The 26,768-nt window shown below is 38.6% G+C and overlaps 4 protein-coding genes, 1 long non-coding RNA gene and 1 other non-coding gene across 6 annotated transcripts in view; all 6 read left to right on the top strand.

Annotated features, from left to right (window-relative positions):
• The window catches only part of LOC125187840 (auxin-induced protein 15A-like), a 17,050-nt gene extending 6,308 nt beyond the window's left edge, over positions 1–10,742 (top strand). Inside the window, exon 2 of the mRNA XM_048084487.1 lies at positions 10,364–10,742. Within this exon, the coding sequence (XP_047940444.1) occupies positions 10,373–10,639 (267 nt within the window). The 5' untranslated portion in view covers positions 10,364–10,372 and the 3' untranslated portion in view covers positions 10,640–10,742. The remainder of the gene's footprint in view (positions 1–10,363) is intronic.
• On the top strand, positions 8,531–9,063 carry LOC125187842 (auxin-induced protein 15A-like). The gene has a single exon (XM_048084490.1). It carries the CDS (start codon positions 8,681–8,683, stop codon positions 8,945–8,947), a length of 267 nt encoding a protein of 88 aa, XP_047940447.1. The 5' UTR covers positions 8,531–8,680; the 3' UTR covers positions 8,948–9,063.
• TRNAA-UGC lies at positions 9,646–9,718 on the top strand. The gene has a single exon. It is a non-coding gene; the product is annotated as a tRNA-Ala (tRNA).
• Positions 10,743–15,950: 5,208 nt separating the features above from the next.
• Positions 15,951–18,746, top strand: LOC125188350 (transcription initiation factor TFIID subunit 14b). Its single transcript, XM_048085136.1, has 7 exons — positions 15,951–15,968; positions 16,077–16,216; positions 16,383–16,471; positions 16,612–16,833; positions 17,011–17,195; positions 17,327–17,451; positions 18,429–18,746. Exons 2-7 carry the CDS (start codon positions 16,115–16,117, stop codon positions 18,513–18,515), a joined length of 810 nt encoding a protein of 269 aa, XP_047941093.1. The 5' UTR covers positions 15,951–15,968; positions 16,077–16,114; the 3' UTR covers positions 18,516–18,746.
• A 1,353-nt stretch (positions 18,747–20,099) lies between these two features.
• Positions 20,100–21,457, top strand: LOC125188352. Its single transcript, XR_007170729.1, has 2 exons — positions 20,100–20,354; positions 21,259–21,457. It is a non-coding gene; the product is annotated as an uncharacterized LOC125188352 (long non-coding RNA).
• Positions 21,458–23,229: 1,772 nt separating this feature from the next.
• On the top strand, positions 23,230–24,064 carry LOC125188351 (auxin-responsive protein SAUR50-like). The gene has a single exon (XM_048085137.1). The coding sequence runs from the start codon at positions 23,336–23,338 to the stop codon at positions 23,648–23,650; it is 315 nt and encodes a 104-aa protein (XP_047941094.1). The 5' UTR covers positions 23,230–23,335; the 3' UTR covers positions 23,651–24,064.
• Positions 24,065–26,768: the final 2,704 nt, after the last annotated feature.

Consider the following 26,768-nt stretch of genomic DNA (forward strand, 5'->3'; position numbering starts at 1 on the left):
TTGGTGATAATGAGAAGAAGCGATTTGTGATTCCAGTCGCATACTTGAACCATCCTTCATTCCAAGAATTGTTGTTTCAAGCTGAGGAAGAATTCGGGTTCAATCACCCGATGGGTGGACTCACCATCCCTTGCAGCGAGGATTTATTTGTAGATTTCATCTCTGATTTGAGCAGTAGATGATTTCTAGCATAGCTGTTTTAGGAGTAGAATTTTGTAGACTAGACTAGAATCTCTTAGAAATTGTATCCAATGAGAGTATATGAAATATATCATTGAGAAACTTTTGTTACCTTAAACCCATGTTCTTCTTAAACAATCAAAATCTGCAAAAGAAATGAAATCAGTTTGATATATTATAGTAGTATAATTGATTCAAATTAGATTATTTGAATCAGGAACTGATATAACAATGTGAAAGGTATCATATGATCTGTCAACAGAGATTTTTAAGTTAAGCAAGATTCTGTGTGCTCAAGAATAATTGTGATCAAGATTTTTACTATAACAACCATACTTACATTTTTTTACTTCAAACTTTTTTTTTCAGAAAAAAGAAAAGAAGCACACACAAATTGGAAGAACAAAGAAGTTAGCAGAGAGTTTCTATTAACATATTAAAATTTACTATAGCAACAATTGGCAACAAGGCCCCTCACATAACAAACTTTAATGTCTATTTTCACTTATAATGCTCGAAAATTAAGTTAAGCGCGTTCTTATCTGCCTAAGTTGGAAATCTTGTAGAAAATGATACTAAGAGAAGAAAATATGGAAAAGACAAATGCATGTGCTTTTATGGCCCCTACTCTCTCACTTATTCCCTAAACAGTGGAGTTATTAGACATTGATTAATTACATTAACTCCATTGCTACCACTTGTCAAATTCTATCTATCTTCTTTAGCAACTTTGAAGAGTGAAAGCATCTCCAAATTAGACCTTATCTTTGCTGGTGTTGTTTGTAGTGATAATAAGAATAAAAAAACAGTTAAAAGTATTTTTAATTTAATTAAGCCGAGATTGATTGATTACATAAACTCCATTACTAGAAATCTCATGAATCACAAATAGTTCTAAAAAATGATTGTGTGTTAGAACATATGCCAACTTGTGATTGAGGCAGATGCAGATTAATTTTGAGATATAACAGCATCAAAACTTATTTACTAGTTTGTGTTGTATGTTTATCAGAACATTTTGATTGTTTTGGAGAACCATATAAATTAGGGAAACAAAGTTTCTCACTAATAATATACTTCAGGTACATTTCTATGTATTCTCATTGGCTACATTCTGTAATCTACAAAGTTCTATTTCTAAAACACTATTGCTATAAATCATCTTCTGATCAAACCAAAGATGAAATCTACAAATAAGTCTTCGCTACAAGGAATGGTGAGGCCACCCATCGGGTGATTGAACCCGAATTCTTCCTCAGCTTGAAACAACAGATCTTGAAAATAAGGATGGTTCAAGTACACAACCGGAATCACAAAGCGTTTCTTTTCATCATCACCAACATAGACAGCAACAAGCCCCTTTGGAACTTCAGCCGTCCTTCTTTCACTAGACAATGACCGTCTGAGAATCTGGCGAATGGCCATTGTTTGAACCCTTTTCAAGTTAGAATGAGAAGAGTGGTTATGAAAGTAATTAACAAGAAGAAAGGCAAAGAATCTGTTTGATGGGTTGAGTTGAGAAGTGTTGTATATATAGGTGGGATAGAAATATTGCATCCATTTGGAAATAGAGAATGGTTAGCAAAATAATGGATATGAGAGTTGGGAAACATAAGCAAATGGATTATCACATGGATTTGTCTGCCAACTAACTCTTGCAATGTAGACCTCATTTTCCCCACATAAAAACCAAATGCACCCCATAAATCAAATAGTTGCACAAAGCATATCCCATGACCTGTTCATTTCTTCAAATGTGGACCATTTTTTTTTTTGTTCTATAACGCTATAAAGTACTTACTAGATTTTAGGAAGATATATATGTGAAGTACAGTTCAAAAAATTAACAGTATTAATGATTTTAATGTATGAAATCAGTTGTTTTAGCTAACATCACTAACTATGGCCGAATTCTGAATTTTCCCACGAACTTAAAAACTTGGTCGTAAATATCATGAATTTTGATCGATTTGAGATTCTCCCTGTTGAAGTTGGAGCTTGCGATTGAAACAAGAAAACCAAGAAAGCAAGTGAAGATGCACGACGAATTACGTGGTTCGGCTCAATGAGCCTACGTCCACGGACAGAGGAGAAAATTCACTATGATATCAGATTACAACTCTCATACACTTCTTCACTCAAGAATCGCACAGTACAAATGAGTATCAACTCTCCAACTCTCATGAAGAATCAAAAAACTCTCTCTTGTCGATGCTTCTTCCCCTCTTTATGATGTGTTTGATGATGTGTGTGTATTCTAACTGAAAACTCTGCAGCTTATTCCTTTCTTATATATGCATCGTTGGAATGAGTTTAACCAACTCAACAAATCCAGTCAGCAACTTTGACACCTCATCTTCCACGTGTCACCTGCTGATTCATGGTTACATATATAACAAACTCCACCTTAACCATGACATCAGTAGTGAACACTTCTCCCCCATCACTCCTTTCTTCTTGAACTTTACTCAGAGAGCCCCACCAGCTCTTGACAGTACCTGAACTTCAAAGCTGGTAAAGGTTTAGTCATCATGTCAGCTGCATTATGGTCTGTAGAAATCTTCACCACAACAACCTTCCCTTTCTGGATTTCATCCCTGATGAAATGCATTCTCACGTCTATATGCTTGCTCCTTTCATGAAATACTTGGTGCTTTGCAAGACACAATGCACTACTACTGTCACAGTTGATGCAGACTGTGGTTTGAACTTCCCCAAAATCCTCAAGGATTCCCTACATTGCTTCTTTTACTGCTTCAGTCATTGCAATGTATTCAGCTTCCGTGGTGGAGAGAGCTACCACACTTTGCAATCCCGACTTCCAACTAACAGCAGTGCCATAAAGGTTGAACACATCTGCGATCTTCTATTATCTCTGTTAGAAGCAAAATCAGAGTCACAAAAACCTTCAAGCCCTCCACCTTGAACATCAGATATTGACCTATATACCAGGCCAACATTTGCAGCACCCTTCAAGAATCTCAGTAGCCATTTGAGGGCAACCCAATGCTCTCGGCCATGATCTGACATAAAGCGGCTGGTTACACTGATTGCCTGCGCCAAGTCTGGTCTTGTGCACAACATAGTGTACATAACGCTGCCTATGATACTTGCATACGGTATTTTGCCCAGTTCTTCCCTATCCTTGTCATCTTTAGGTCTCTGATCCATGCTCAACTTGAAGTGATTTGCCAATGGAGTTGACACCGGTTTAGCATCATTCATCTGAAACCTAGTCAGCACTCTCTGGATGTAATCAAACTGAGTCAATCTTAATTCTCTTTTTGACTGATGATATCCATACCAAGTATCCTCTTAGCATTGCTCAAATCTTTCATTTCAAACTTGGATTCCAGTTCTGCCTTAACTTCTTGGATTTCCTTCTTGCTAGAGCTAGCCACCAACATATCGTCTACATATAGTAGGAGAAAAGCAACAGCAACTCCATTCCTTTCTTTAATGTATACACAGCTATCATATTGGGACATTCGGAAACCAACAGACATCATATGCTCATCAAACTTTATATACCATTGTCTGCTACTTTGCTTCAATCCATAGATACTCTTCTTTAGTAGGCAAACCTTTCCTTCATTCCCTGGCACTATGAATCCTTCTGGTTGTTGCATGTATATTGTCTCTTCAAGATCTCCATGTAAAAAAGCTGTCTTCACATCAAATTGCTGCAACTCCCAGTCATACTTTGCAACAAGAGCTAACAAGATTCTTATGGAGCTGTGCTTGACTACAGGGGAAAAGACTTCATTGTAATCAATCCCTTCTTCTTGAGTGAATCCCCGGGCTACTAGCCTAGCCTTAAATCTGATCCTCTCAACATCTGCTACTTCTATTTTCTTTTTAAAGATCCATTTACAGCTGATGACTTTCTGTGTCTTCGGGTCAGTCACCAATACCCAAGTACAGTTCTTCAACAAAGATTCTATCTCCTCTCTCATGGCCTTAAGCCAATTTTTGCTTTCTTTACTCATCATAGCTTCATTATAGTTGGCAGGCTCATAGTACTCTATGACTTCAGCAACATATAGGGCAAAAAAACTCATATCATAATCACTGAATTTAGATGGTCTCTTGACTTCTCTTCTAACTCTATCTCTTGTTAGCATGTACCCATCTAGATTATTCTGATTATCCTGAGGTGAATTAAGTTCATGATCTCCACCTTGATTCGTGACCTCTTCGTCTTCATTTGCTCCAGAACTGCCTGCCATGTCTGATTCAGATTCCTTTTGGAGCTGCTGGTCGAAAATAGCTGCTCTTTGTGCATCAGTTTCATTCTGATCACTCAAATATGGCATGTGGTCCTCATGAAAAACCACATCTCGACTGATAACAACTTTCTGATTTCCCTTCTCAGTGCACCAAAGTCTGTAAGCTTTAGCACCCTTCTGATACCCTATCATCACACACTTGATGGCCCTGGGATTGAGCTTCCCTTGCTTGGTGTGTGCATATGCCCTACATCCAAAAACCCTCAGTTCACTGTAGCTTCCATTGCCTCCATGCCACCTTGAGTCTGGAGTCTCATTTTTTATAGCTGAGCATGGTGATCTGTTTATTAGAGCAGCAGCTGTAGTCACAGCCTCTCCCCAAAACTCCTTTGGCATTCCGGATGCCAAGAGCATGCACCTAACCTTCTCCAGCAAGGTTCTATTCATGCGCTCGGCCACCCCGTTCTGTTGAGGATTTGCAGGGGCAGTTCTATGTCTCAAGATGCCATTATCCTTGCAGAAACTCTCAAACTCATTTGACAGGAACTCTAGTCCATTGTCAGTCCTAAGACACTTGAGCATTGTGCCTTTCCTCAGCTTCATCTCAACACACCATTCCTTAAATTTCTGAAAGGCCTGTGACTTTTCTTTAAGTATGAACACCCATACTTTTCTGGAGAAGTCATCTATAATTGACATGAAGTATCTGCCACCTCCCATTGTGGCTGGTTGAGCTGGCCCCCAGAGGTCACAATGGGCATATTGAAGTATTGAATCTGAAGTGTGCTTGCCTGCTTTGAAAGGTAATTTCTTGCTTTTGCCCAGAACACAATATTCACACTTATCCAGCCTCTGAGATAGATCAACCATAATCACATTTTTCTTGATTAATTCTCTCATGGCCCCCTCACTGATATGCCCAAGTCTCTTATGCCATACCATAATATCATCTCTCACTGCAGAATTCAGAGTACCAACAACAACAGTATCTGCAACTAGATAATAAATGCTATTTTTCCTTTCAGCTACCATAATATCCTGATTCTTGAAAGAAACAACCATGAATCCCTTTTCTGATTGGAATTTATAACCTTTAGACTCTAGCATGCCAAGAGATATAAGATTTCTTTTAATATCCGGAATAAATCTTACTTGAGTCAGGAGTTTGATGGAGCCATCATGGAGCTTCAATCTGATATTGCCAACTCCCCTCACTGTGCAGCTCTGATCATTCCCAAGTAGAACTGATCCTTCAGATTCTGTGAGATTCTCAAACCAGCTCTTTCTTGAACAAATATGGAAACTGCATCCACTATCCATGATCCAAGAGTGCTCTATTCCTCCACCTACAACATTTAGAACCTGACCAACCTCCAAATCTTCAACCACATCTGCTTGATTCTGGACTTGATGGTTTTCTTCATTCTGCTTTTTCTTCCAAGAATAGCAGTCCTTTTTTAAGTGTCCCGGCTTCTTGCAATAGTGGCAGCTTCTAGTTTCTTTTCCTGTCACCTCTTTCTTATGATTCTGAGGTTTGTAGGGAGCATTGAATTTCTTTTTCTTTCCCTTTGGCTTGTTGATGTTTAGAGCCTGATTGTTTGACTCCGGCACAGAGCTGGCCTTCCTCAATTCCCTTGATCTGAGTGCACACTGAACCTCCTCAAGAGTTATTGTGTTTTGCCTGCCATAGAGCATGGCATCTCGTAGGTGATCAAAACTCTTCGGCAGGGCATTAAGTAAAATGATGGCCTTGTCTTCATCTTCAAGCTTCACATCAACATTTTCCAAGTCATCCACTGCCTTATTGAACTCATCCAGTTGCTCACTGATGGTTCTATCTTCCAAGAACTTATATGAATAGAGTCTCTGCTTCATGAACAATCGATTTGCCAAAGACTTGGTCATGTAAAGGGACTCGAGTTTAGACCAGATACCTGCTGCAGTGGTCTCTTTCGAGACTTCCCGTAGCACATTATCAGCAAGGCAAAGAATGATCAAGCTATGTGTCTTTTCCATGGTTTCTTGCTTCTTGATTTTTGCCTTCTCATCAAGCACTTCCTCGGGCTGGTCCTTGCTCGGTGTCTTGATAGCATCTCCTAGACCTTGCTGAATGAGAATAGCCCGCATCTTGATGCGCCATAGCCCAAAGTCATTCTTACCAGAGAACTTTTCTGTATCATAACTTGTTGTAGCCATTCTTCAAACAGATGGCGTGCAGAAAAGGAAATCAGCCCCAAAATCAGAAAAAAACAATTGCAATCGCCCAGCTCTCTTCTACGATTCCCACAGACGGCGCCACTTGTTGAAGTAGGAGCTTGCGATTGAAACAAGAAAACCAAGAAAGCAAGTGAAGATGCACGACGAATTACGTGGTTCGGCTCAATGAGCCTACGTCCACGGACAGAGGAGAAAATTCACTATGATATCAGATTACAACTCTCATACACTTCTTCACTCAAGAATCGCACAGTACAAATGAGTATCAACTCTCCAACTCTCATGAAGAATCAAAAAACTCTCTCTTGTCGATGCTTCTTCCCCTCTTTATGATGTGTTTGATGATGTGTGTGTATTCTAACTGAAAACTCTGCAGCTTATTCCTTTCTTATATATGCATCGTTGGAATGAGTTTAACCAACTCAACAAATCCAGTCAGCAACTTTGACACCTCATCTTCCACGTGTCACCTGCTGATTCATGGTTACATATATAACACTCCCTCTATCCATCTCTCCCAACTCCTGATCCCTCGGACACCAGCTGCAGTGAGAGTGAAGAAAAGCTCAACACCTTATCTCTCCACACCCATTTCCCATGTCCCTCTCATTCTTCCCTTCCCCTGCTCTGGCTGTCCCTTTTATGCCACGGCTAGGCTGCTGAGAATATGGACCAAGACATACTGTTTAGGACCAGAAGCTATACACCTAAAGTGTAGGATCAAAAAGTCTTTACAGACAAGTGTAGATGACCAATTTTGGACTTTATTCTAGAATATATACAATTACATTTTTGAAGTCACAGCCGTAATCTTTTCTTGAATCGGTTCAGACAAATGCATATATGTTTGAGTGATAATAGCATCTAAACTTCTTTCATATCGATTACAAGTTTAAGATTATGGAAGTTCAAGAAATCCGTGGAGACGGATTTTTTAGCTCATCCTTTCAAGAAAAAACACAATACTTTTGCATCGAAAATGGCTAAGTATATTCATTCTTGTCACTACATACATTTCTAAAGTCTGATCTACAAAAATGTGCTTTTTCCTAAAATAATGCTAAGTATATATCATGTGCTTCTCAAGCTAGAGACAACGTCAATAATGTGTCCTGGCTGCAAGGGATGGTGAGGCCGCCCATGGGGTGATGGAACCCGAATTCTTCCTCAGCTTGAAACAGTAATTCTTGAAACGAGGGGTGGTTCAAGTACGAGAGTGGAATAACAAAACGCTTATTCTCACTCTCCCGACATAGACAGCAACATGGCCCTTTGAGACCTCATTTCTTGAGGAAGATGATCTTCTCTCGCTAGATAAAGACCGTCTCAGCATTTGTCGCACGGCCATTCGTGTTTAAAACAGAGCTGAAATGAGAAAATTTTTGTGGGAGAGAATCTCAAGTTTATATGGTGAAAGAGTTGATGATGGCTGCAGTGAAGAAATTTGTTATGTATATATAGACTTTCAGAAATGGTATATCGAAATGAAAAATGAAGAGAACAAGTAGATATGCGAATGGGGCATGATGCCTAAGTTGAAAGCATAAGCACATGGATTTGTGTTGGGATTTTCTTGAAGCAACAAGATATATGTGGTGAGATAATGTTATCTAACCAACTATTATGGCAACAAGCCATGGCCACATAATGAAATTTGGACAAAAGAAAAGCCATAATTTAAGACGTTTTTGCTTCTATGGACAGAAGAAAACACAGGTAGGTATGCAAAATGGGACTAAGTTAAAAGCACCATCACATGGATTTGTGATATAATTCTACCCTACCAACTATGGCAACAAACAAACAATGCATTCAATTCATCAAAAAATCCATGTGAATTATCATGTGCTTGTGTTTCTTCAAACGTCAAAGCCTGCATTTGTCAACATTTCTGTGATTTCCAAAGGGACACAGCATTTCTTGTGCATCTATATATAACACATTTCTCAAGTCCAACCAGCAACAACCTTCAATACATTCATTATCTTTCTTGATTTTTGATTTCCTTCATAATAACTATTCTTCTCATTCTAACTTCAAAAAAGGTTCATACAATGGCCATTCGCCAGATTCTAAGACGTTCTTTATCCAACGAAAGAAGGTCGGCTGAAGTTCCAAAAGGCCATGTTGCAGTCTATGTCGGTGATAATGAAAAGAAGCGCTTTGTGATTCCAGTCACGTACTTGAACCATCCTTCATTTCAAGAACTGTTGTGCCAGGCTGAGGAAGAATTCGGGTTCAATCACCCGATGGGTGGACTCACCATCCCTTGCAGCGAGGACTTATTTGTAGATTTCATCTCTGGTTTGAGCAGAAGATGATATGTAGCATTACTGTTTTAGGAGTAGAATTTTGTAGACTAGATTAGAAGCTCTTATAAATTGTATCTAATGAGAGTATATGAAATATATCATTGAGAAACTTTTGTTACCTTAAATCCATGTTTTTCTTAAACAACCAAAATCTTCAAAAGAAATGAAATCAGTTTGGGTGTTGTTAAGTCTTAAAACTCATTTTCATTTGCCTCAATGAAATCAACACAATTGAGTGTGAGAATACAGAATCATGTGATTCATCAATCTTGATTCACAGTGTAATTCAAGTACCTACGAACATTGAACGAGTGTTTAAATATACTTAACTTTTTGATCCATCTACCGGGATTGTCGTATGAACTAATATGAAAAAAGAGAAAGACATTCGTGTTGATGCTTTCATCTCTCAAAGCTGCTAAACAAGGTAATAGTAGTCAAGTTTTCTCCAAGTAAACAAATTTTTCCTCATCAAAATTCAAGTTTATGTTCGATATCTGTTTCTGCATACATGATACATCCGTTCATATCTTATACTGTTAAGATTAATCTCATTGCTTTGTTACTCTACATTACACTAACCTCTTTGGATAGAAGAAAGGTCACAATTTAAGATTGTTTTTATTATTATGTGCCTAGCTTAGTTGATTTTTCGATTCAATGACTCTATTAATTGTAATTCAATTTCTAAGAAAAATTTTCAGGATGGGGATGTAGCTCAAATGGTAGAGCGCTCGCTTTGCATGCGAGAGGCACGGGGTTCGATCCCCCGCATCTCCATTTTCCTTTTCTTTTTTCGGTTATGGGCCCAATTCATACCAGTCAGCCCGGCCCAGCCCAAATTGCTAGTTTGTTGGAAAGCACAAGGCCCCTACATCATATGGTCTTTACAGTCTTACAAGACTACTTGTGTTGAATCATAGCAACACAAACTCAATCCATCATCACTAAAAATCATTCAAACTATCCATACACACATCCATGTGCTGTGTTTCAAAGATGCACATACACATGTTAACCACTCAATTTTATTTGAAGATATACAACAAGTTTTTTGGATTAAAAATCACCAAACAAAAATATCATACAACACTTCAGAGCCTTTTTCTCATCTCTCACTTACTTCCATCACAACAAAGCAAGTTTTCACATTGTATAAACAATGGCCATTCGCCATATTCTGAGACGATCTGAAGTCCCAAAGGGGCACTTTGCTGTCTATGTCGGACAGAATGAAAAGAAGCGTTATGTGATCCCAGTGTCGTACTTGAACCATTCCTCGTTTCAAGAGCTTTTGCATCAGGCTTTCAGTCATCCAATGGGAGGCCTAACCATCCCTTGCAGCGAGGATCTGTTCGCTGATCTCGTCTCTGACTTGAGTAGAACATTTTCATAACTCCTCATCTCATTCTAACTTCAAAAAAGGTTCATACAATGGCCATTCGCCAGATTCTAAGACGTTCTTTGTCCAATGAAAGAAGGTCCGCTGAAGTTCCAAAAGGCCATGTTGCCGTCTATGTCGGTGATAATGAAAAGAAGCGCTTTGTGATTCCAGTCTCCTACTTGAACCATCCTTCGTTTCAAGAATTGCTTTATCAAGCGGAGGAAGAATTCGGGTTCAATCACCCGATGGGTGGCCTCACCATCCCTTGCAGCGAGGATTTATTTGTAGATTTCATCTATGGTTTGAGCAGAAGATGATTTATAGCAATAGTGTTTTAGAAGTAGAATTTTGTAGATTAGAAAATGTAATCAATGAGAATACATAGAAATGTATATTCTTGAGAAACTTATGTTTCCTTCATTCATATGGATCTCTTAAACAACCAAAATCTTCTGATAAACTTGCAACAGAAACTAAATAAGGTTGGATGCTGTTAGAATAATGAAAATCATGTGATTTAATTTGATAAATAGAGATTCTATCATTAAACTGAATAAAGTTTCATTGATTTCACATCGAGCCTCAGCTGATCTGTGTTGTAGAGGAACACAGTTTTGTAGAACTAGTCTTTTTTACAGATATTATTTTTCTGCAGCAAAATTACAATCTATTGATGACACATGAAAAATCATTTGGTTTCAATTTTTTTACTGCTACATAATAAATTATTTTCTTTTATTGAGTATTTGTATTTATGCATCGATTCTGCACTTTGAAATCCTGAAAAACTGCTGTCATGAAAAGCAGATAAAGAACAGTAACAATTTCATTGCAAAAGAGCTTTCAAATTTTACTAATCTTTTTGAAAGGCTGAATATTTTTTAAGCCTTTTTCAAGAAACAGAGTTGCTGATTTCTCCAAAATATGAAATGGTTGAAATTTTGCAGTTCCGATTTGCTAGTTGATCCGAATAAAAGTAAGGCGGTGTGAGGATCAATCGTAGTCATCTTAGGGCTAAGTTGGTAGCATAGCATGGCTCTCTATCACCACATATTATTGCTGCCTCAAAATCAGCATGTGATGACTAAAATACAAAATCATGTGCTTATGTTTCTAAATCTAGAAGAAGAAAATCACCAGAACTAATAAAAAATGAGTTAGCAAATCTCATTCATTGTCTAAACATGATATTTCTATGTTTTTATAAGTCTTGCAGGCTTGCAGCAACCTAACCACTCGGGCTGACACCTTCCCGTATGTTAATTATCAGTATCGGTTTAGCAGGAAGAGTTTCATTACAGCCGAGCTCACATGGTGGGCCGGCCTCGTAGATTTTGAGAGATGAGCAGATTCATTGAAATAAGGCATCAAATGTTGGTACCAGCTTGCCAAAGTAGGGCCATTGCCGAGGACCGTGCTGCTAGAGTTGGTAGGAAACAATGATTCTTGATCACTCAAAAGCAAATGATTCTAAGACAAACCATGTGATTCCTTATGTGCTTATGTTCCTTTATTTTTTCTTGTTTCAAGAATTAGCCTTTTAGTTTCACCTATATATACATTACATTTCTTGATCATCACAACCAACACATTGAGCAAAAATCACTTAAATTTCTGCAAGTTTTCACACATTTTAGAAGAAAAAAATCATTAATTCATACAACAATAACAATGGTGGCCATTCGCCAAATGCTGAGACGAACTCTATCCAACGAGAGGAGATCAGCTGAGGTTCCAAAGGGGCACTGTGCTGTCTACGTTGGAGAGAATGAGAAGAGACGGTTTGTTATCCCTGTGTCGTACTTGAACCACCCCTCCTTTCAACAACTGCTGCTCCAAGCAGAGGAAGAATTCGGGTTCCATCATCCAACCGGTGGCCTCACCATCCCTTGCAGCGAGGATTTGTTCCTCAATCTAACATCCCAATTGAGCAGAGCATGAGGATCACAGTTTTATAATTATTTCTTAGAAGAAGTAGAAACGTAAATACTCTTTTAGTAGGAAAAGAAATGTAAAGATTACTGATTCATTTTTGGAGATCATTCTTTGGTATGAGATGCTTTGATTTCAACAGTTACAACTTACAAGTCATATTTTCTTGTGCAACTTTCTACAAACAAACAAAGAATTAGTAGCACAAATGTCATTATTTGGCATAAGCTATTTTAATTCATCTGTTATAAGTCATGTTTCTATATGCAACCTTTTACAAGCCAAGTCTCTCTCAAGCATTAGAAATTTAAAATTTTTAACTTTGGTATTATATTTTGGAAAAATAAGAGACAGATCCATGTGAATCTTGATATCTGATGTGAATGTTTCTACTCTATTTATTTGTATGGTCCCTTTCCAAATTTTCTCTTGACCTCACAAATTTTACAAGCCAAGAATCTCACAAATTCCTATTGTATCTACTCATGAATTCACACTTGACAAGCTAGGAAAACTCATGCATACATCATCTAACAAAAATTATAAATCATTCCTTAAATTAGTACACATTCTTAGTTTCTATGCTAGGTGTCAGATACACAAACTGGCAGAATCTCAAATCAGACAAAAAATCTTCATCTAATCTAAATACCCTCTGCAAGAAACAAGGAATCTGCATTATTTCTGACTCATCTAAAACGACATGTTATTTACAAAATCAAACACAGGGTTTCTATGATGTTTTTGGTAGGAAACAGGATTCTCATCAACAACAAAACCATATACTCCAAGTAGCCTTAGAGCTAATAAAATATTAACATTTCAATCTTCATGTGCTTATGTTTCTCTAAAATGCCTCTTCTTCACCACTCCATTTCAAGATTTTCTAAGCTTCACAAAACATTCACATAGTTTACTTCACTACTAAATCTACTTTGTTATATAGATACTATGGCAATTCACATGCTTAGAAGGTGTCCATCATCCGAGAAAATATCGGTATCGCATTTGGCTGTCTACGTGGGGAGAATGAAAAGAAGTGCTTTGTTATTCCATTGCCGTACTTGAACCGGACATCGTTTCATCAACAGTGTTGTTTTGAGTTGAAGAAGAACTCGGGTTCAATCACCCTATGGGCGGCCTCACCATTCCTTGCACTGAGCACTTGTCCATTGATCTCACATCTTGCCTTACATGAGCTTAGTTGATGAGGGCACAAGCTAGGATTTAGGGGAAAATTACTTTTTTTTTGTTATTCCTTTCAAATTTTGTACATGTAGTACTAGATTATTATTCGAGTGAACATAATCATTTGGATAATACTTTTCACGATTCTCACAACTAAAAATAACTCTCAAGTTCGATTCAAATTTCGAAACGACTAACTTATCACATAGTACATCCTATATATTCACATGAATCACATCATACTTTTATAAAAAAATTGCAGTGAAAGGATACTCGATACCATGTTCTCTAACACATTCCAAAAGTAAAACTAATAATCCTTGCAAATTAACCAGCCATTTATTTCCTTTGCTATGAATATTTAATACACACATGGCAACTTGAGCTTCTAACTTAATCGAGATTCATATAAAAAATATTAGGCTTTCACTAAACATCTCCAATAGCGGCTAGCCCACCGGCTAGCCCATTCGCGTCGCTAGCCGAATTATTGGAAACGGCCAACCGCATTTCGGCGTAGAAACCGGCAAGCGCACGCCGATTTGAGGGCGCTCGCCGATGCGCTGGCCGCCATGCCATTGTGGCGTGCCGATCGGCCAGCGCCCATTTTTCATTTTTTTTTAAATTTTTTTTTTAAAAAAACTATATATACGCGATTTTAGTTTCATTTTCATTTGCACCACTTGTTTTAACGAGTTTTCTCTTTCTCTAAATTTCTGTACAAGAGCCACATCGAGCGATGGACAACAACAACGAGTTCAGTCCGGCGACGAGCGGATCTCGACTCCCACGGTACCGTGGGATCTGGATGGGGCCGATGGGTGGGCGAGATGGGCCAAGGGTTTAACGTCCTTTGGCAACAGTTGATGGGGATGATGGGGGGATGCAGTGGGGGATGTCGGGCGGCGGGCGGGCAACGCCGGGGTGGGGAGGTATGCCCCAGATGCAGCAGCGAATGCTACAACAGATGATGGGGATGATGCCGGTATGGCAGGGAGGGATGCAGCCCGGTATGCATCCCGGATGCAGGGGTCACCGGGGGGGTGGACACGGTCAATCATCCCTCTCTTGATTTTATGACGGCTTCGTCTCACACGTCGACCCAAGTGGAGACGCAGTTCACGGGGACGACCTTTGGTCATTGCATGAGATAGGGATCGATATCGGGGAGCCGGACACTCCTGTTCCAGCGGGTCGGGCCGCGCCGAAGAAGAAGAAGAAGACCAAGGGGAAGAGCAAGGTGGTCGGCGAGTCGTCGCAGCCCGCTGTTCACGACATCCCCACGCGGAGGAAGTGAACGGAGGATGAGTACGTCGGCGTGGCCAAGGCGTGGTTGTCGATTTGCGACGATCCGCTGGTTGCGAACAACCAGCGGATCGTCAACATGTGGGCTAAGATTAGAGCAGCCTACAGGAGGAACTGCCCGCACGGAAAGGACTACAGCGAGGAGGAGTGCCGGAAGGGGTGGGAACGCATCAGGGCAGCGGTCGGCCGATTTTCGAGGGTTGTACACCAACGCCCTCCGCATGCTGACTAGGGTGGGCAGATTGAGGAGGACGCCCGGAGGATAGCGGAGAGTCAGTTCCCCTTGCCGAGGACTTATAAGGAGTTCACCTTCTGGGAATGCTATCTGGTGCTGAAGGACTTCGAGAAGTTTCGGGCGGGGGTACGACGCTGGGTGGCCGAAGAAGCAGAGGCCGAACTATTCCGGCGACACAGCGGGCAAGATCGGCGGATCCCACGACCTCCCCCGGATGCCGAGGAGTTTCCGTCCCCTCCATCCTTTGCTCGTCGCCCTCGCCCGGTTGGCCAAAAGCGGGCGCAACGGGCAGCGAGGGGAGGATCCCCCCTATCGCCCCAGGAGGTCATCTCGGCACCCCCCCACGCGCGTACACCTTATTCTCGCATCAAAAAACGGAGGAACGGATGTATAAGGTCTTCCAAGAGTGGAGGGTCGCAACTGACCCCACGGAGAAGAGGTTTCTTCAATCGATGCTCGAGAACATGTAGGTGGATTTGGATGCCACGAGGGCACAGGTGGGGGGCTCAGACGCGGGCTCAAATACCCCGGGTGGCGGCGGCGAGGACAGCGGCGACGATGAGGAGTAGAGAGCGGCGAGGCTCGTGTGTGAAAGTCCGTTTTTTTTAAAAAATCATGTATTCTTTTTATCTATGTACCTTTTTTTTTAATGAAATGAATAAATTTTCCCGTATATGTCTCATAAATTTAATTCCGTAATTTATCGTAAATTTAATTCTGTAAATGTAGTTGTTTTTGAATTATTTTTATTGCGGCTAGCCTGTGGCTGGCCTTAGACTAACCTATTTGATTAAAATAATGACGTGGCAGGAAAAGAGAGTGGTGTGACTGACCTATGGCTGGCCTATTGCCACTGGTAATGCTCTAAAATTCCTATATTACCATTATTTAATCTGAGGATGGTTTCCAATCCATAAACAATAAACAGCAATATTAAATCGCAAATAAATTTGGCTGACTAGCATTGGTCGATAGGTTGCCTAAAGGTGAACCTTGCCGTAGCAGAGCTAATCTAGATAGATCCGGGTTACTCTATCGTTCTCCGTACATTCGTACATTCGATCTAATTGCAATTTGAAAACCCTAATTTTCAGCTCGATCAGAATTGGGGGTTTTTTCAGCGAACTGCAAAATGCCTCAGAAGAATGGAGCTGAACAATCGGATGCCAGTGGTTCGATGCCAAAATCGCAGCGCACAAAAATAATTAAATCCTCAGATGACAGTGAAAAAAAGGTGATTGTCACTATTATGAATTGTTTTTTTTTTTTCCCAATAATTCGATTGCTAAGCAAAATTCGGTGTTAAATTGAAACTCGAAGTTGAATCGAAGTCCTTAGTTCCTTATCTTCTTTCGAATTTCTCAATCCAGCATTTGTAATTTTTTTTGCTGGTTGTGTAGAATTTGGCTAAAAAGATTAAAGATACAGAAATTTGTGTACCCATTGTGTATGGTAACATTGCATTTTGGCTTGGTAAGAAGGCGAGCGAGTAAGTGTATTTCTTTCTTTTTATTCCCTCATTTTTACTTTGACTATTTTTCATCATTTTAAGTCCTATATTTTGGTAAGTTTGTAGTGTTTGATAAACTTCTGGTTTGGTTCTGCATTGTTTCATTTCGTGTTTCTTAGGTACCAGTCACATAAATGGACAGTTTATGTCCGTGGATCAACCAATGAGGACCTAGGAGTAGTGGTTAAACGTGCCGTTTTTCAGCTGCATTCGAGTTTTAATAATCCCACAAGGATTATTGATAGCCCTCCTTTTGAGTTATCAGAATCAGGATGGGGTGAATTTGAAATCGCTATCACCCTTCATTTTCATAGTGATGTTTCCGATAAGCCGTTGCACTTGTGAGTTGTTTTTTCCATGCCATGTACGTGTATAGAATAAGAGCAGTCCTGTCCAGTGACCAGTCTTAGCAACTATATAGTTCACACACAATATATATATATAGTCTTGAACTCGAGCCTTCTTTCTTTGATTGAATTTCAAATAAGATTGTATTTTGTCATTTGAATTGTTTATAGGTTTCATCATTTGAAGTTATATCCTGAGGATGAGTCTGGTCCGCTATCCACGAAGAAGCCTGTCGTTGTGGAATCTTATGATGAAGTTGTTATCTCAGAGCCTTCTGAGGCTCTCTTTGCCAGGTTGCAACATCATCCTGCAGTTATTGTGCCTAGACTGCCTGCGGGCTTTACTTTGCCTCCTGGTAAGTTCTGCTTATAGCATTGGTTAGTAAAGGTTTTGCTATCACTGCATTTTATGATGGTATTTGCGTTCTATATCTTTTGCTCCACGCCACTGGGCTTCAAGATGCTATTTTTAAATGTGTTCTTGCAGTACCTATTGAGGATCTCGAGAACAGGAACAGAGGTGGCACCAAAGATCACAATCCCCTGAACCAGTGGTTTTCCAAATTTTCTGAGGCGGATGAGCTGCTAAGACTTGCTGCAGCTCGTGAGCAGGTTATAAGAGTATACTTTAGGCATCTACATGAAATATTAATAATCTGATCTAATAAGTTTTTTAGATGGTGGATCTTGACTTTAAAATGATTGAGTTTATCTCTTTGAAAAATTAAAACTAAAAGCAGAGAATTAAAGCATGGAAACTGTCAAAAGGTATATAGCTAAAGTGATGATAAGATTTAATATGTGGGATGTGTGCGATATTTGTTTATTGACTTTTGCTAGTAAAATGTTGAACATATAGAAGGGAAATGATGAAGGTAGAAATGAGAAGTTAAATGGTTTCACATGCTGCCTAGTATTTGATAAAAACTGCTTCGTTATACTTGAAGAATGTGCATGACAAAAATTAGAATATCAGATATATGTATAACTCCAAATGGACTTTCATCAGACGCTGTATATTGTTTCCATTGTTGGGCCAAAGGGAATTCAGTTTAGGAGCTAATCGTGTCCCAGCAGCCCCTTCAATAGAAGCAAAATAATACTCCCTCTGTTCCACAGTAATAGAGGCGTTTCGTTTTGAGCTCTCGTTTTGAAAAAATGATAATAAATAGTTAAAGTGGAGATAGAGTAAAGTAAGAGAGAGAATAATGTAGTGAAGAGTCTTATCTACAATATTCTCTCTCTTACTTTACTCTTTCTCCACTTTAACTATTTATTATTATTTTTTCAAAATGAGTGCTCAAAACGAAACGCCTCTATTACTGTGGAACGGAGGGAGTACTATATTACAACAACAATAGTCATCCATCACTTTCATGGTTGCTAAGGTTCGATGTTTACGGATTGTGTGATTCAAATAACACATAATGCAATCTTTGAATAAATCAATAGTGCATTATTAGCCATTTTCCCATCTTAATTATATGAAATGGGAGCTTTGAAGTTTGAACACACATGTCCATGCAAATATTCATTTTCTGTTGTGGTGAAAGAAATGTCATGTTTTGACAGTTTGTGTGAATGCTTAGGTGCAAGGACATATTGCAAGACTCAGACGGCAGTTGAGTTTGATTGACGGACAGCAGCAGCAACTCAAAACAGCATCTGATATGTAAATGTTCATTGTATCTCATGAAAGATATTACGGTTTTACCATACGGAGAATCTAAAAATTAAGAGTTCTTTATCAGTCATATATAATGAGTGATACCTTGATCTCTTGGTTCGCTCTGCTGAAGGGGATTTTGTACTTTCCCATTTTCAGCTCCTTGCTGCAAGTTTTTTCAAGATGAAAATAACAATTTATTCACATTGAGAAGCAGTAAATAATCATTTGTCTTTCTCAAGCTTAATTAAGAATGTACTTACACTTTAAAACAGTTTGTGGTGTGTGTTCATTCAGTCTTACTTACATATTTATATTGCAAACAGATTTTGATTTCCTTCATTTTCATTTCCCTTTTTTTGTTGGAAGCTAGCTCATAGTGGCTCTGAGTGCAATACATTTGGTTCTGCACGGAGATGATATTCGTAGAACTACTATACATATTGATGCGCGTGCATAGTGCCTAATGATACTGAATAAGTATCTGTATCTTTAGGATTATTTGCCCTATCCTTGTGGGTTGGGTTGTGATCTCTCTCTATCACACCCTGTTGATTAAGTTGGGGATGATAAATCTATAAAAGTCAGGCGAATCTTTATTGATTAAAAAAATCAGTTTGTCTTACTGAGACGATTAGAGTGACCTACCTATGCATGGACTGTAACTGGATAAGTTTTGTTCCTATTCTGCATCATTGAGTTCATGTGGAGGTGTTTATGGATATTCTGATCCAGTTCTTGGTATAATACCTATTCTGTTACCCACCCCCGGAAAAGAAAATGTCTGTTGCTATAAGTATTTACTAGTCTGTATGTTTTCTCATGAAAAAGTAGATTGTTGAGTTCTTCCTTGTGCATTTGAAAAGTATTGGTTATCATTCTATTCTCTTGTGTTATAGGCGCTGTGGAAAAACTGAGACATTTTGCATGTTTCCTCGTGCATGGATTTGATATGTCGGACTTCCTGTACTAACTATTGTACCGTCCGTGAAATTATTGTAAATGGAACTGTACATCAAATCAGAAAACTTGCTGGACATCGTACTTTGGGATTTGACTAACCTAGGTGCAAGGAAGTTGCATCATTAATACAAAGTGTGAATTGAACATGATAATGTTTTCCAGTGGGCTTCATAGTGCCAAATATCGAATGCTCCATATTCTTTTAAAAGTATTGGTTCCTGAGGCTTCCATGGGGTCATAAGTAATTGCCATTTGCTCGATAGATGTAAATATACGTTCCACTGCCTAGGTGATACTCTTCTGGTAAACTTAAGATATGAATGTGTATATGGTATTCACAGCGTAATGGTTTCTGCAGATTTTTACTAATCTTACCATCTTTCTTTGCCTTCTTAAGTACATATCTTCTGACTATAAGTTATATGAAAATATTAACTGGAATGTGTAGCTTCCATGCCATATCACATCCATTCATATTGGTATGTCTCAGAGTTCCTTTGAAGTCTTGGTGCATTTGCTGTAAAGAGTAACTTCTGTGCATCAAATATTGATAGACTTAAATGTTGTGCCATTTCCACTCATCTACTCATTGTTGCTAGGCTCCATCTGATGAGCGGCATTTCAGGTAACAGATCACTATCCTTCAATATTAGAGTTGATTTCAATATCATTTTTGTGGGTCCCTGATATAACCCTGGCACATTCTCATGTTTCTCAGATGCTATGACATGTCTAGGGATCTATTAATTGTTTTCAACTTATGGGTTGGAAATCCAAGCTTCTTGTGCTCTAAGGTCTTTTGAAATGAAGTACTTTCTGACTTCTGAGCTGTTGTTAGGCCCCAGTTGTCTTTGAATAATGGCCCCTCCAGATGCAACCCATTCTGGTATATCGTCACGAATTTCTTTCTATCTACTTCCGTGCCCTAAATTCTGTTTCTTGCTAGTTTATTACAAAATCTGTGACCCGACTCTATCTAGAACTTGATTATATTCCTAGTTTGTTGCTCTATGTATGGTTTACCTCGGATTTCTTGCAACAAGCATGAGCCAAGCACGTGGGTTGGGAGTTGTTTTGGAGGGTGGGTCTGTCTTAAAGAGTTGAGTTAAGCTAACTGTTTCAAGTAGTTGGGAGTAATATCCAAGAAAGTAGCTCTAGAGAAAGAGTAACATGGGCTTCATGTGCTATAGGGATTTCTATGTCACTTTCTACTTGGAATTAAAAGGGAAAATCGGTTGATGTATTAGTTTCTCCTTCGGAGCACCTCAATTTTATTGGTCTATAGAAAAATACTCGAGGGACCACTAACGGGCGATCCCCCTCTTTTCATCTTCCCTCACCACACACACACACACTTAGTGTCCATGCTGAGTGTGTAAGGTAAAATTACATTACACACACACAAACCTTAACTGCACCTGTTTCTGGAACATGGGATTCCACCATATTATATTTTCAGCTAGACTTGATCTACCTACCATTTTGTATATACTTAAATGGTTTCTATGAGTAGTTTGTATTATTTATTTTTACTATTGTAATGGTATATAATAGCCCAAGTCATTCTTGAACTCTCTTATATGCAATAAATTAGTGAAAAGGGGAGACTACAGATATGGTGGAGCTGTGATCCCCAATTCCTAGTGCTTTTGGAGAGAGAATAATTTTGAGGATACAAAAAGATGTACTGTCAAGGACTTGAGGGGATATAACATAATGAGAAGATATTGCAACATTTAATATTATTAGAAATTATTTAGAAATGTTTTTCTGAGCCTTGGAACATGCAGATATAGCTTTCTTTCATTTCCCTGTGGGCATAGAGATGGAGCCATGGAGGGGTAGTGTCTGTGACTGTGAGTGGTTCTCATTCAACACCTTCTAGTCTGTTTAATGAGACGAGGACCACACCTCGATCATATCAAGTTGTATTATAGCTATGTATCATGCGTGATATCTTCTCGGTCGTCAAGGGTATTTTTGTCATTTCACGAGCCATCCGCAAGCTACCCCTGTATTTTGAAAAAGATAGTTCCGGTTCTAAAATACATGTGAGGGAGTTGAAAATTAGGTCGTTTAGATGGCACATCGAATGTGCATTATTATACTAGTATATTGTTAATTTATACAATTACAAAGTAAATTGCAATCAAGCATTATTAATTGAAGGGTTAGATCTGGCACGTAATATTGGAAGAAGTGAAATCTTGGATTTTCAGAGGAATCAAATATGGTTGTCGATTTCAAATGTTGCGTCCAAAATTTCTGCACAAGTGTTATTATCATATTATATTTATATATTATATATGTCGATTCACTTTGGGTGGAATAAATAAAGTTTACAGTTCTCCAGAAAAAACTACTACACTGTATTTTCAAACGTAGGGTAAAAGACAAGCAAATGCAATTGTAAAAAAACTAGAACATGGGATAAATTGTGCCTAATTCAATATGTAAGGAACAATTTAATTATTAAAAAAAATAATGATGAAAGTACACAAGAAAGTACGACTGTTTTATTTCCTCAATAATTATCGATATGATCGAGAGGGAGTATTTAATAAGCATATTACCAGATCCTGAAAAAATATTATTGCGAAAAACAAGAAGTAAAAATTCACAAATACGACAAGAATGTAAGAGCAATGATATTAAATATAGTCCACGGATTTTAACGGTTAATTAGTTAATCAAATGAGATTATATTTTCCAGTTGCAGTAGTTTGTTTTGTATATTTGGACACTGTTTATGTAGAGTTAAAATTTATTTAAAAAAGGGTCAAAATTAACCTGAAAAAAGCATCTTCACGTGGATTTTACTGCAGCAACTGTGATGTTTTTATCTGACAATAACTTAGCAGAATCACAAGCCCAGCAACAAGAAAAAACCAAAATCTTCTTGGGGAAAATGGTTTCTGTATTTATGTGTGCGTGTCGATGAGAGAAAGAGAGATATTTTTTATGCTAAACCAAATTAAAAGGTTATGAATTCAAGTTTTAAAAGGAAAATGTGTACTTTGTGTGGGTATCTTTATATATTGATAGTAATTATTTAGTAATTGCAACTGATTTATTTTACCCTCTGTAAAAAGCGGTGAAATTGTTATTTAATTAATCTCTATAAAAGATAAATGGTGGAGAAAATTATGGTAACCACATAAAAAATATTAGTTGAAGGTTGCCAAAATATTCGGTTGTGAGACAGAATGTTGGAAGTGGAAGCAACTAGTTCGGAAAGTTTGATGTTGAATTCTGAAACCGATTGCAACTGTGAAAGCCAAGTTCTCAGGCCACCATCCAACAATTTTGATTTTTATCTTAATTTAAAATCATATTTCTATGTGTGTGTTGTGTAACGGTGCAAATTACAAATAAAAAAACTAAAAATCAAAATGTGTTATATCTCTGTATATTTATTGAACTAGTATTTCAAGTGAATTAAATAGCATGGTATGAGCGTGTCATGTCAACTTTTAATCCCTCGTCACGAGATAAGTCAATTATGGATTCCAAACACTTATAACTAGTTAATCACATCAAGTTCGAGAAATCAAATAGTAGCAATAAGTTATCCTATTAATAATCATTTGCTAATTAGGGTACAAAAATGAAGCTCAAAGGGTCCATATTGCTATTACGGCAGCCAACATGAGATACTACACCAACTGGTTTTGGGGCCCACATTGTCCTTTCCCATTTTCCTCACAACCCTAAATCCCCGTGGTATGTCCACTCCACCCCATCTAAATTTCTTCATAAATACCCTCATTCCCTATCTCCACCGCCACATTCCTCCTTTTCTTGCCTAAGCACTAAACACACTCTCAACAACAAAAAAATTCAAAAAAAAAAAAAGAATTCAAAGCAATGGCTATGAAGAAACAAAACAAGGTGGCTCAAACGGCTATGTTGAAGCAAATCTTGAAGAAGTGTTCGAGTTTGGGTAAAAGGATCGTAGACGACGAGAGTGGTCTACCCGTGGACGTGCCAAAGGGGCACTTTGCAGTCTACGTGGGCGAGAATAGGACGAGATACATCGTTCCCATCTCGTTTTTGACCCATCCCGAGTTCCAATGCCTCCTCAGACGAGCCGAGGAGGAATTTGGGTTCGGGCACGAGATGGGCCTCACTATCCCTTGTGAGGAAGTGGTTTTCCAATCCCTAACCTCTATGCTTAGATGAGAGAGAGAGAAAGAGAGAGATGGTCAAGATGGAAGGGCAAGCCATGCAAGAGAAGTTTGTGGGCTTGCTTTTTTCAAATCTTTTTTTAACATCTCTTTCTTTTTTTTCCCTCTTTTTTAGTTTGGGATATTCTTTTTTTTTTATTTGTTCTTCGTTAAGAGGAGTATGTTTTTAAGCCTATTTTGTGGGGTTTTTAGTGAAGATCATCTAACCCTAGATGCCCATGAAATTTGTAATGATTTGAGTTTTTTGTGGGTTGGATTTGTAATTATGAAGAACAAGGGAGTTCTAATTAGTTTCCTCGAAGAGGTGTTATTTAATTTGTTTGTCTACACCACTATTGAGAGAGAAACTTGAATTTCATGTTCATTAAAAAACAAGAATTTTTTATTTGACTGGATTTAATGTTCTTGACTTCTTGGTTGAATCGAGAATAACTATATAGATTTCACTTTTATGTTGTTTAGTTATAGATTAACTATTACTCCATTTTACTCTTTCCATCCCAAAAAATATGGACATTTGGGATGGCACGAGAATTAATACATAATTCATAAAGTAAAAGAGAGATAGAAAGAAAAAATAATTATAGCTAGTGTTGTTAGTAGACAATGAGACTCAATTTATTACAAAGAAAGAAAAATTACCAAAAATAGAATAAGATATTTTTATGGGACATCCCAAAATGAAAAATGTATATATTTTTATGGGACGGAAGAGGTATATTTTAATTATATATGCATCCAATTTCTATCCGTTTTATTCGTATATTTGTGTATGTACATGTGTTTGTCACAAGAAATGAATTACTATTACTATTTTTTTTTTTTTACAGTATGGCACAGTGCTAAAGATATGTGACTGTGTGTGTAGGTAGTAGATACAAGTACAACCCAATATTCGCTATACTATATTTTGTTCAATTGAGCCCTCAAATTTACTTTATTTAAATCTTTAACTTTTTTCCTTTGTAACGTATAATTAACATGACCATGATTGCATAAATTACTAAATTAGACTACATATGTCAAAAAAATTAATGTTACTGCAGGAAGCTGGAAAACTCAAATTTCAGAGCCCAATGCAACAAAAAACAAAAGAAGAAGGCGACACAAAAATGTAGAAGTTGTAGAATTGAATAAAACAAAACTGCATAGTTGAAGAAGAGACCGAAAAAATGAATGCATTTTGTCAGTATTACAATTTCACGTCTAAAAAATAGATTGACATGTACTCCCTCCGTCCCGAAGTATTAGACTCACTTCTTTTGAGCATATGATTTAAGGAATTGATATTTAAATAATTAAAGTGGAGAGACTAAAGTATGAAAGAGGGAAAAGTAGGAGAGATAAGAGAGAAAAAAGTAGGTGGAAAATAAAATAAGATAAATGCTTTTTGCTAAAAAAGGAAATGAGTCTAATATGTTGGGACATCCCAAAAAGAAAAGTTGGTCTAATACCTTAGGACGGAGGGAGTACATATGCATCCATCGATAGTCTAGACTAGTCATACATAGTCCAGTCTGTATACAGACAACGTGTGTGTATTGTAGTAGTATTTGCCTCGTTTAATTTAAGAGGTTTGAGATAATCGATATGGATAATGCAAATAATTAATAGTGATCATCAACATAATTTTAATAAATTTTAGTTAATATTTTATGTATTCGGACATAATTACCCCTATAGAAAATTGTGGTGGATTTCTCATTTTTGGTATTGGCCGATATATAGTGGCAAACACAAGTAAGAGGAACTAGAGGCTTTATTAGCCCATATATACTAAGCCCAAATTATTTCATTTTTTTTTTACCTTTTTTATCATTAAAAATATATTATCAATGTGAGTTTTTCTATGATATAGTAATTTTTTAATATATGCATATATTAATTCGACCGTAAGAAAATAGGATTGATGAAGCCATTGGAGATTTAAGGATTACAAGAAGGAATAGAAGAGCTAAGTAACTGAAACGAAATTACAAAGTTCGAAACAAATAAACTGGAAAAGCCGAGTCGAGGAGTCCTCTTTCCGCAAGACGAGATACGCCCCGGTAGTGCTCTTCGGATTGGCGTTTCGTCCCCAAAGATAAAACAGGCTACGTCTCGAGTGAAGCAAGAAGACCGCCATTATCAAGCAGAGCCGGCGAACTTGGATGGAGGAGAGGGCGAGCTTCGACAGAAGAACAATGCGAGGGAGGAGAGAGTGTATGATGCAGAGTGTGGATTCTAGTTTCTGATGTAGAGAATGCTAGAATGGCTAGCCTATTTATAGGCTCGAGTCCACTGCAGGGGGTCAACGGCCATAATGGCCGTCATTAATGGTAGACCGTAACGGTCGTCGGTTACGAGCCGTTACGCGCTCAGAGTTAGAGAGGCTGATCTAGAAGCTTCTAGATTCGTTCACGACGTGGACTATCACGTGTCAGCCACGTTGGCTTACCGTGTCATACTGACGAGGTGGCATCCCGCTTGGCTCGCTGACGTGGAAACGGTGGTGGTCTAAAAAGAACTAGACCCACTAGACTTGGGCCAAGCCCGCAACTAGGCCCAAGCACCAAGCCCACGACCAGGCCCAAAGACCAATTGCCAAGATCCAAGATCCAAGTCCAAGTCCAAGTCCAAGTCCAAGTCCAAGGGCACGGGCGAGAGTGTATGATGCAGAGTGTGGATTCTAGTTTCTGATGTAGAGAATGCTAGAATGGCTAGCCTATTTATAGGCTCGGTCCACTGCAGGGGGTCAACGGCCATAATGGCCGTCATTAATGGTAGACCGTAACGGTCGTCGGTTACGAGCTGTAACGTTCGGGCGTTACAAGCCGTTACGCGCTCAGAGCTAGAGAGGCTGATCTAGAAGCTTCTAGATTCGTTCACGACGTGGACTATCACGTGTCAGCCACGTTGGCTTACCGCGTCATACTGACGAGGTGGCATCCCGCTTGGCTCGCTGACGTGGAAACGGTGGTGGTCTAAAAAGAACTAGACCCACTAGACTTGGGCCAAGCCCGCAACTAGGCCCAAGCACCAAGCCCACGACCAGGCCCAAAGACCACCCAAAGACCAATTGCCAAGATCCAAGTCCAAGGACAAGGACAAGGACACGGGCACGGGCACGAGCA

This window comes from Salvia hispanica, chromosome 5 (genome assembly GCF_023119035.1).
Source record: "Salvia hispanica cultivar TCC Black 2014 chromosome 5, UniMelb_Shisp_WGS_1.0, whole genome shotgun sequence".
Classification (NCBI taxonomy): domain Eukaryota; kingdom Viridiplantae; phylum Streptophyta; class Magnoliopsida; order Lamiales; family Lamiaceae; genus Salvia; species Salvia hispanica.

Excerpts from the sequence above, each read along its gene's own strand:
- LOC125187842 (XM_048084490.1), top strand. The coding sequence starts at position 8,681 with ATGGCCATTCGCCAGATTCTAAGACGTTCTTTATCCAACGAAAGAAGG.
- LOC125188351 (XM_048085137.1), top strand. The coding sequence starts at position 23,336 with ATGGCTATGAAGAAACAAAACAAGGTGGCTCAAACGGCTATGTTGAAG.
- LOC125188350 (XM_048085136.1), top strand. The coding sequence starts at position 16,115 with ATGCCTCAGAAGAATGGAGCTGAACAATCGGATGCCAGTGGTTCGATG. Across the intron at positions 16,472-16,611 it reads CTTGGTAAGAAGGCGAGCGA|GTACCAGTCACATAAATGGA; the intron begins GTAAGTGTATTT and ends CGTGTTTCTTAG. Across the intron at positions 17,452-18,428 it reads TTGCTGCAGCTCGTGAGCAG|GTGCAAGGACATATTGCAAG; the intron begins GTTATAAGAGTA and ends GTGAATGCTTAG.